This window comes from Mastigoproctus giganteus, chromosome 7, assembly GCF_048544385.1.
Source record: "Mastigoproctus giganteus isolate SK-2022 chromosome 7, ASM4854438v1, whole genome shotgun sequence".
In the NCBI taxonomy this organism is placed as follows: domain Eukaryota; kingdom Metazoa; phylum Arthropoda; class Arachnida; order Uropygi; family Thelyphonidae; genus Mastigoproctus; species Mastigoproctus giganteus.
In genome coordinates this window covers 66860661-66872151 of record NC_143581.1, presented here as the reverse complement: position 1 = coordinate 66872151, position 11491 = coordinate 66860661, and the positions used below count along the sequence as shown (strand labels likewise).

At 39.2% G+C, this 11491-nt stretch overlaps 1 protein-coding gene across 4 annotated transcripts in view; it reads right to left on the bottom strand.

Moving 5' to 3' along the window:
- Positions 1-238: 238 nt before the first annotated feature.
- The window catches only part of fliI (FLII actin remodeling protein), a 436796-nt gene continuing 425543 nt past the window's right edge, over positions 239-11491 (bottom strand). For all 4 annotated transcript variants that reach the window (XM_090376949.1, XM_090376950.1, XM_090376948.1 and 1 more), the window contains one exon: positions 239-443. In XM_090376949.1, the coding sequence (XP_090233075.1) occupies positions 309-443 (135 nt within the window). In that variant the 3' untranslated portion in view covers positions 239-308. The remainder of the gene's footprint in view (positions 444-11491) is intronic.

Here is an 11491-nt window from a genome sequence, read left to right as displayed (position 1 = left end):
AATCTCAAGGTACAGGAATATCACAATACAGTATGAGATTTATAAAATTTTAATTATCTATACAATTAAACAACTTAAGGTGGCAATAAGAACATCATAATTGTGAAGCACAGCTTCAGAAATTTAAAAAGTCCGTATAAAAACAACATATATATTATTCTGAATCAATTTTAAATCCATAAAGGGATACACACACATTCACTCAAGTATAAATTACTATGCCTAGATCTGCATTCACATAAAATTGTCATTTATATATATCACATTTATTTAAAAATATACATTCTTATATATCACATCAGTTGTGCTCATTCCACTGTAGACTTGTGTTTACCCCATCCATGAAAACATTTTGTAAACCTTCGTGACTCTTTTCCCTTTAAAGTTAGCATAAGCTTTCTTGGATGATCTTGCTGCTTATTGCGGAGATTTTGCACATAGACCTAAATAAAACAGATAAATAAAATTATTCAAATTTCACAGCAGTATATTCTGCATAAAAATTTTACATTTAATAAATGTCATAGGACAAGAAACAAATAAAAAGTTCATTATGATGGAACAATGTCTTAGAAATCCTTGTACTTATGCACATACACAATTTAAGGAGTTGCAATCATTCTGTCAATGGTATAAAAGGGGATGCAGTACATAAAAACTGAAAAAGACAAGAGCAGCAGCCTGTTAAATGCCAAATGGCTGTGAAGAGTATAATGAACATAGTGAGAATAATGTGAAGAGTATAATGAACATAGTGAGTATAATGTGAAGAGTATAATGAACTCTTCAAACAGACAAATAGTGGGCCAGCATATCAGAATACCTTGTCATGGGGGCTTTTACATCCAAGGGAACTCATAGGTTGGCAGATCAACTAGTAGCAGTATATTTCTCGATTTACTGGATGAGTGTTTTCTACAGCAATATGTCAGAGAGGCAAAAAGAAAAAGCAATATTCATGATTGGGTTACCAGACTAGCAGTCATACATCAAGCATTCGACCGCAAGATTTTTCAATTAAAGGAATCTTTAAGTGTCAGTGATACCAGTGTATTAGTATGGGATTTATTAAAAGAAATACAAACTGTCAAGGGTAAAGAGAGAGAAGATTTCCTTTTGTAAAGGTGATTATAATGGTCCAACATTTTTTACCCTTTTCAGTAGGAAACTAATGTTGCTAAAGAGTGTAAATGTCAAGTGGGAAGTGTACACAGAGATGTATTCACAGAATCTACTAAATGTTTCATATAAACTAAGATTTTTTTTAAGGTTTAGAATTAGTAGTGGCAAATAATGTAAGAAAGCAAGCTTTTAGCACTAGTAGAGACACATGATGCAAGAAAGCAAGTTTATACAGCATCAGCCAAAAAAAAAAAAAAAAAACCATTCCCATTTCCCTGATCCATTCATTCCAAATGTTTGTCTAGTTGTGCCTTGAATTTATTTAAGCTATCAACATCCACAGCAACAGATGAAGTTTGTTCCAGCAATCAACTACCCGCTGGCTAAAGGCAAACTTCCGCACATCTATTCTACAATTGTCTTCCTCAGTTTGAATCTACACCACCTCAGGTTTGTAAGCAAGAGGAAGAATCCCATAAGCATTTAACCTGCTCAATCCATTCAAGGATACACTTCAATCACATCGCATCACAGGTGCCTAGTCTCCAGAAGCTCCAATTTGCAGAACTTAAGCCTTTCTTCATAAGAGCACACCCCTTTCTTCCCTTCACCAGTCTAGTTGCCCTTCTCTGTACTCATCTACCAACTCTACATCCTTCCTAAAACGAGGCTTCCAGACCTGTAAGCAGTACTCAAGGTGTGGCCTGAACACTGCCTTATACAAGTTGATAATCACCTCCTCATCCCTGCTTGCAAAATTCCTCTATATCATTGACAAGACCCCATGACTTACTCTGGCAGTCTGTCTGCACTGCTCAGAAAACTTCATATCCAACTGCATAAATACCCCCAGGTCTTTCATTCTCTGCTACCCTGAGTGTAACATGACCCAGTTGGTACAATTCTCTGGGGTTATTGTTGCACTTATGCAGTACTTTGCATATTTCAATGTTAAAAGTTCAGTTGCCACTTCTCAGCCCATCTACCCAACTTTTCCAGATCCTGTTGCAGCAGCATATTATCATTACTGTTATTTCCAACCCTGCCAAACTTTTCATCTGCAAACTTTGACATTAATCTTGATATACCTTCATCAATATCATTGATAAATATAAAAAACAACAATGGGCCCAACACCGAACCCTGAAGGATGCCACTAATAACATTAGTACATGTAGAGCAGTACCCATTGATCACCATTCTTGGTCTTCTCCCACTCAACCATCCTTTTATCCATTGTAGCAATTTGCCCTTAATGCCATACTGCTCCAATTTGTATAGCAGTCTTCCGCATGCAACAGTATCAAAAGCTTTCCTGAAATCCAAGTACAGTCGGTCCTCGTATAACACGTGTTTACATTACACTAATTCGATCATACACGATTTATAAATAGGGGGACGTTATCTTATATAACACGAACCGAATTCGCTTATACACGATTCGCCTTTGTGTTTACAAGAAATGGCAGTCGAACGCGGAATCACCCCAACCGAACGCAACACAATAGGAATGAAGAAGATTCTGAAAATGTATTTATGTGTTTTATATCAGTGAAGAGGAAACACATTTCACCATAATAACGTAAAAACCAACACAATTCCAGCTATCGATATAATAGCAAATGCAATTAGATGGAGTTTACTACCAGTTTATAACAGATTCCATTAGCAGAAACGCAACTGGAAATTGTTTTTATTGGTTTGTGGTAGTAACCCCAAGAAATGTGCTTTAGTAAAATGTGAGGTGTTAATAGTGTATCTCGGCCTTTACGGTGTTGTTTATTCAGTTGCTACACGCGCACAGCTTTGTTTATGTGTATCAAGCGTGCCTCCTCGTTTTATAATTGTGCTTTATTCCCTAAAAATGAGTAAAATACTTAAAAGGTGTGAAAAGGAAGCGTTCTGGCTAAGATACTGCAGATTCAGAGAAAAAAAAAAAAGCAATATCGATAAACAGAGGCGGACTGGATCAAAAATTCTTAACCGGGAAAATTTATAGTGGCCTCATACTACGGTTTATGGCCAAAATCACACCGGCCTCCGGCCCACCGTGGTTTCCCCCGTAAGGCTTCTGTCCGCCTCTGTCGATAGAGAAAAAATATGAAATTGTGAAACGCTTTGAGCGAAATGAAAGGCCATGTGATATTGCACGTGCTATAGACCTAAATCAGGCAACGCCGAGAATTACAAAGAATGCAGAGAAAATAAAAACAACTTTCATAGCAGGAACAACTCAGTGTAATTAAAATCCATTAGATTAAGACACAAGAATTGGAAGAGATGGAACGGCTGTCATCTGTTTGGATAGAAAATCAAACAAAAAACAAGTTTGCTTACGATAGAAGCAAAAGCATTAGCAATATTTTATTACGACTTACGTATTATAATTTATACTTACGTATTATAAAATACGTAAGTATTTTATTACGACTATTTTATTTAATATAATAATTTTTTTACGAATAAAATACGTATTTTATTCGTAAAAAATACTTTTTTAGTATTAAAAAATACTAAAAATACTTTATTATAATATTTTTATTAGTTATTTTAATCGTTATAAAATACTTACATTTTATAACGATTAAAATTACCCGATTATTTATTGTTTGGTAATGTTTTGGTTCCAAATGTGTGTTCAATCTTGGGTGGTCGGCACCTAACCCTACTTTTCCCATAGGGCCTGTTGTTTATATTGCACGAGGTTTTATACGTTGTTTATATTTCGCATTGCACGAGGTTTTCTAGGAACGCAACTATCGTGCTATACGAGGACAGACTGTATATGATATCAAAATTATTTTTTGCATCTAGTTCCTTTGTGACCACATCAGAGTATCCAATCAGATTGTTCAGACAAGACTTCCCCTTGACAAACCCATCCCTTCCTTTTAGAGTGTCTATAAGTAAAGAAGTCTTTGCTGTTTTTCTTTGCAACTTTTGCCAAAGATTTTTCATAATCTGCCTTAGCTTGTCTGACCTCCTTTGTGACTTGATTACAGACTAGCTTGTATCTACCAGAGGCTTCTGTGTCGCCTGACAATTTACGTGCATCCCACGCATTTTTCTTCATTGCCACGAGTCTTATTAGTTCATCTGATGTCCACTTTGGCCCGAACCTAGAGCAGTATTTCTTAGTTGGAACAAAAAGTCTAGTAACTTCCAAAATTACTTCCTTGAATGCTTCCCATTTAGAATTTGCTTTTGATAACATCATCATTTGGTTCCACCGTACAGAACCTAAAAAATCTCTGAGACCACTGTAGTTGCCTTAAAGAAAGCGAAAACCCTTCCCTTTACTCCTGATGGTAGTTACATCTTTAAGTAAATCCCACATCAGTACACTGTGATCACTGCCACCTAGTAGTTTCTTTATCTGTAAATTATTAACGTATGAATAATCACTGCTGATAATCAGATCAAGACTGTTACTCCCTCTTGTTGCCTCTCTAACATGCTGCTATAGAAAACAATCATCCAATAAATCTACAAAAGCCTTGCTAGTGTGCAAGTGACCAACTCACAAGTTCCAGTTAAAATTTAAAAGTTAAAATTCCCCATTATAAGACATTCTGATTTACTGGCCTACTCTGTTTCTCTGTATAATTGTTCATTGTACTCGTCAGTGTCATTTGGCCTATAACAAACTTCTATCTTCAATTTTGCTTTCCTAGTGCTTATGTCACACCAAACTGACTCAACATTGCATTGTCCATCTATGTCAACTGGATGCAGTTCCTTAAATTTTATGTATTTCTTAACTAGCTGCATAACCCTTCCTATCCTTTCTGTACATACATTGTACTCCTCAAATTCCAATTCTGCATCCCTTATATCTGAGTGGCACCATGTCTCTGATATCCCAACAATATCTGCCTTGGATGTCTTAACCAGCACTTCAAATTCATCAAATTTATTTACTATACTCCTAGCATTGGTGTACATGCAAGTATACATGCACCTGCTCTTACTTTTAGTTACTCTAACACAGCCCATATATTTACTTGTTTCATGACCCCCCCAACAGCTGGCTTTCTGGGCTGCTGCTCATTCCAATAGAAGCAGTGCAAGACTCATTTCCACCTCTGCCTGCGGCTACTGTTAATTTATTAGTCTGTAAATCCCCCCCCCCCAAGCTAGCAGCTTTCCGACCCACCTAACATTGCCTCGATAGCATCAGCAAATATTCTTGCACACCTTCTATTTAAATGTATCCCATCCTTGTAGAAGCAATCTTCCCTGTTAACAAGCACAAAACACACTGAGAAAAATTCTACCCCATCAGCCCTGCACAATCTCTCCAGGGCCAAATTGATTGACAAAGCTTTCATCATATACTCCCTCCTATCGTGTCTGGGCAGGATTGCAGACACTTTCAAATTGAATCCTAACTCATGACTTTTTTTCAGATTGACCCGTGCTTGCTTAGTAAATCTGCAGAACTCCTACACTTAATAGGCTTATACAGGATCAGCGGAAAAAAAAACCCAATGCTTTCCATATAATTTATCATTGCCTCTAACAGTTTTGTCCGAAAACTACTACCTTTTTAAAAAAAAAAAAACCAAACTAGCTGAACACAAATTTCTGCACATCTTTCCTCAATGTGAATTCATGCATCCTTATATGTAGTCTGAGCAAGAAGGATTCTTCAGTATTGAGTTTACTCAATTCATTCAGAGCCTTAAACACCTCAATCAGATCTCCTCTCGGGTGTCTAGTTTCAAACAGATGCTGCAATTTACAGAATTGATGCCTTTCCAGGTAAGAGTGTTTTTTTTTGTTCAACTCACTAATCTTCTTGCTCTTCTTTTAAACTGCTCCAACACATCCGCATCCTTCCTTGAATAGGGTTTTAGATCAGTATGCAGTATTCAAGATGTGGACTAACCACTGGGTTATATAACTGGATAATTGGATAATCATCTACTCATCGCTACTGGCAGAATTTCTGAATATCATTGACAAAGTCACATGGGCCGTACTAGCAGCCTGTTTGCACTGTTTGGAGAAATTCATATCTCCTCAATCATTCATGTTGAATGATTGAAGGAAGCCTCCTCAATGATTCATGTTGAGAGAAATGGACCATAATGGACCATGCTGCATAAGCTTGCTTTCTTGCATCATATGCCTCTACTAATGTTAATATGCCATGATATGGTTCAGTGTGGGCTAGCAGATCGACCGTATGTGGTAGTCAGGGGCTTGAACCCCAGTCTACTCAAAGACTATGCAAAGTGCATGTGCTACTGTGCGCTCCTGACCACTTGGCTACGGAGGCCAGCTATGTTAGCATTAGTAGAGGCATATGATGCAAGAAAGCAAGCTTATACAGCATCAGTCAAAAACAAAAAAAAAAAAAAAAAACCCCCTCTCCATTTCACCTATCCATTCACTCCAAATGTTTGTCTAGTTCTGCCTTGAATTTATTTAAGTTAGCAACTCAACTTCTACAACAGATGGAAGTTTGTTCCAGCAATCAACCACCTGCTGGTTAAAGGCAAAAACCTCTATTCTACAACTGTCTTCCCTCAATTTGAATTTGTACCCTCAGATGATAAATCTGGGCAAGAGCAATTTTCTGCGCTTCTCTTCTGCACCTCTATTCTATAATTGTCTTCGCTCAATTTGAATTTGTTCCCTCAGGTGATTAATCTGGACAAGAGGAAGAATCCCATCAGCATTGAGCTTGTTCAAACCATTCAAGACCTTATACACCTCAATGAGATCACCTCGTAGGCGCCTAGTCTCCAGACTGCAATTTGCAGAACTTAAACCTTTCTTTGTAAGAGTAACCCTTTGTTCCACTCACCAATCTCGTTGCCCTTCTCTCTACTCTATCCAGCAGCTATACCTCCTTCCTAAAATGAGGCCTCCAGACCTGTATAGAGTACTCAAGGTGTGTCCGGACTATTGCCTTATACAAGGGGATAATCACCTCCTTATTCCTGCTAGAAAAAATTCCTAAATATCATTGACAAGACACCATGAGCTACTCCTGGACTGTATGCACTGCTCACAAAACTTCATATCTGACTGCACAGTTACCCCCAGGTCTTTTTCATTCTCTACCACCCTGAGTATACTACCACACATGTTGATACGTTACTCTGGGATTACTTCTACACATATGCAGTACTTTACATTTGTCGATGTAAATCTTAGGTATTTCTCCACTTGTTCTCAAAACGTGTGCTCCTGAACTTACTCATGTTCTTTGCCATCTTTTTTCACTTTCATATTCCAAAGGTGTCTTTCCTTCTGCTTAGAAATTTGCTCATATCCAGCCAGTTCCTAAAAAGGGTGACAAATCCTTTGCATCCAATTATCGTCCCATTGCAATTATTTCTACTCTTTCTAAAGTAATAGAGAAATCAATTAACCACCAACTCTTAAACTACCTAGAAACCTTCCGTCTGATCAATGATCGCCAGAATGGATTCCGTCATTGTCGATCCACTAGTAATATTCTGGCTTATGTTACCCATTTGTGGACAAATTCAATGGAAAAGTTTGGTTAAACACAAGCAGTTGCTCTTGACATCTCAAAGGCTTTCAATCATGTTTGGCACAAAGGTCTTCTAAACAAGCTTCCCTCTTATTGTCTGCCAACTGTTTTTTGTAATTGGTTATCCAGTTTTCTCCTCTCTGATCGCTCACTGAGGGTGATGGTAGATGGCTCTCTGTCTTCTAACTTCTCCACTAATGCTGGTATCCCCCCAAGGTTCAGTTTTTCTCTCACCCTTTTCCTCTTGTATATTAATGACCTTCTTTCATTGACTGGAAATCCTACCCATAGTTTTGCCAATGATAGCACATTGCATTCCACTTTCCATTTTGAGAAACCTTGCCCTGCTCAATCAGCTTCAACTTCTCAAAAATCTGTTACCAATTCCTTAAATGCCGATCTCCAGATAATTCTCCATTGGGGCAAAGGCAACTTAGTTGATTTCAATCCTTCTAAAACTCAGTCTTCCTTATATCTCGCAAAAAGGATTCTTCTGCTTCTATGCTTATCTTTGGTGACACTCCGATTTCTATGCAAAATGATATATCTCTTTTGGGGATTACTCTGACTTCTAATTTCTCTTGGCACAAGTACATTACAAACATTGCTTCCTCTGCATCTAAAAAACTTGGTTTTCTCTTTCGCTCTCACCTTTACTTTTCTTCCAAACAGCTGTTTACCCTGTAGACGTCGTAAATCGACCCTACCATGGAATATTGTTCTTACATCTGGGACAGTGCCCCCAAAACCTCTCTCAGGCTTCTTGATTCCATTCAGTTTGAGTTTGAGTTTGATTTGGGTTTTATTGGCGCATTAGCAACTTAGGCTATAATGCGCCAAGACCAGGTCATGTATAAAAGAATAAACTTTCAGTGACCTAATTAATTAGGTCACTATGTCAAAAAATTTAGCAAATGTATAAAAGGTAAATCAACAAAATTTCACAATAAAATGTAAATTTTATATATAAGCGAAAACGTTTATTGATTTTAAAAAGCTAAAAACAGCAGACACGTGGTCATTGTCGGATAAAATCTGGCTGAGTGTATAAGGCTCAGCCAGATGACTAAAAGCGGTAAAATAAAAATCACGTTCAGGGGTAAAACGTGGACACACGGTTAAAATGTGATAAATAGTTAAAATGGTGCCACAGTTCTCGCACATAGGACAGTCATCTGCCCTCAGCAGAAAAGCATGTGTAAGATGACTGTGTCCTATGCGGAGGCGAGCTAAAACAACTTCCTCTCTGCGGTTCCTGCGCAGACTAGACTGCCAATGTCCGATTACAGGCTTTATCTGATAGAGCTTGTTTGTGACTTGCTCATGCCAAGATTGTTGCCATTGGGAATTAATCTTTTGGTGTATTATTTGCCTGTAGTCTGTATAGGGGACTAACAGGCAATACGTGTTTTGGGGTTCTGGTGATCTGGCCGCAGCATCAGCCAGTTCATTTCCCCTGATCCCAATGTGGCTTGGGATCCAGCAGAAACGGATATCGAGTGAACTCTCAAACAAAGAATGTAAAGTCTGCTGAACCCGGGTCAATATTGGATGAGGATTATATCTCATCCCCGATAAAGCCTGCAGTGTACTTGAAGAGTCAGTGTACACCATACATCTTTGATGCTTCCGGGTTTTAATGTGGTCCAAGGCTAGCTCTATAGCATACAACTCAGCTGTATATATGCTGCATTCGAGGGGAATCTTCCCAGATATAGTACAATCTGGAAAGACAGCAGCAGATCCTACAGACAACTCTGACTTCGAGCCATCAGAGAACACAGGCAAGAAATCAGAGTAATCGGATCGATGGACAGCATAGAGTTGTTGGTAGACAGAGGACGGAGTTATGGCTTTACCCCAACTTTTTATGGAGAAGTCACATGATGGTAAGCGAGCATGCCAGGGTGGAAGTAGATGCCTTGGTGACTTTGCAACATTGTCTACCGTAATGTTGAGCTCTCTGAGCAGATCTTGGACACGGATGCCAAAGGATCGGTTAGCAGTCTGACGGGTTTTATAAAGCGTTTCCCATCGTGGCTCAAAAACACAAGCCCACGTTGGGTTGTCTGGCAGGGATTTTAGTTTGAAGGTATAGTTTAGCGACAATTGCTTTCGTCGGAACAATAGTGGTGGTTCACCTGCTTCGACGTATAAACTCTGGACGGGAGATGTTCTGAATGCTCCAGTTGCAGTACGGATGGCTTGGTGGTGCAGTGGGTCTAGCCACCGTAGTACGCTATTTCTAGCCGATGCGTACACTTGGGACCCATAGTCTAATTTTGAACGAACAAGTGTACGATAAAGACGCAGTAAAGTGCATCGGTCTGCCCCCCATTTATTTGAGGAGATGGCACGAAGGAGATTCAATCCCCTCGTGCACCTTGTTCGCAGTTGACGGATATGTGGTAAAAATGTCAACTTCTTATCGAATGTGAGACCTAAGAATTTTGTCTCAGGTACTACTGGAATGATGTGTTGTCCAAGTTTGAGTTCTGGTTCAGGGTGAAGGTTCCGTTTGCGACAAAAATGTACGCAGACGGTCTTCTGTGGTGATAGCCTGAAACCATTAGCCACTGCCCAAGAGTTGACGTGGTCTATGGCATGCTGCAATTGTCGTTCAATAACCCTCATGTTGCATGACTGACAGAAGATGGTAAAGTCATCAACAAAGAGGGCGCTGTTTACGGTTCGAGGAAGTTGTTCAGTAATAGAATTAACTTTGATAGCGAAAAGCGTAACACTTAACACTGACCCTTGGGGGACTCCTTCTTCTTGACAAAAAGATTGAGAATAAACAGAGCCGACACGAACTTGGAATGACCGGTTCAATAAGAAATTTTTAATGAAGAAGGCTAGATGGCCCCTCAGACCCAGATCATGGATATCCTTTAAGATTCCAAATCTCCAGGCCGTGTCATACGCTTTTTCGATATCAAAGAAAATTGACACCAGGTGTTCACGTTTAAGGAAAGCATCTCGGATAGATGTTTCCAGTCTTATAAGATGGTCAAGTGTTGACCTGTTCCTTCGGAAACCACATTGAACTTTGGAAAGGAGGTCATTCCCTTCTAAATACCACATGAGACGGGCATTCACCATCCTTTCCAGGATCTTGCACAAGCAGCTTGTCAAAGCAATGGGACGGTAATTACTCGGAGATTTTGGATCTTTTCCTGGTTTTGGAAACGCAAGCACGATTGCCTTATGCCAGGAGTCCGGAAACTCATCTTCAAGATAAACTCTGTTGTACAAACAGAGCAACTGATCCAGAGATTGAGACGAAAGATGTTTTATCATCTCATAATGGATGTCATCCGGCCCTACGGCACTCGCCTGGGATAGTGATAGTGCCGCTTTCATTTCCCATTCAGTGAAGGGTTGATTGTATGCTTCACAGTTCTTTGACGACAATTTCAAAGGTTGCCTTTCAACATTTTGTTTGAGGGCCAGAAACTCAGGGTGGTAAGATGTTTTGGCAGACACTTTAGCAAATACCTCCCCAAAAGTATTTGCAATTGCAGTTTGGTCTGCAATTGCAGATCCATTATACTCCAGAATCGAAAAAGGGTGGGATATATATTTCCCCTTCATTTTTCGGACTTTATCCCACACAAGCTTAGATGATGAAGCCTGATTGATAGAAGATGTGAATTTGATCCAAGATTCCTTCTGACTCTGGCGTCTTACGTAACGTGCTTTCGCACGTGCACGTTTGAATGTTATTAAGTTATCTGCGGTGGGGTACCGGCGAAAAATACCCCACGCCTTGTTTTGAGACTTTCTTGCTGCAGTGCAATTGGAATTCCACCAGGGTTTTGGAAATGGTGGAAACCGAGACGAAGTCTTTGGTATTGC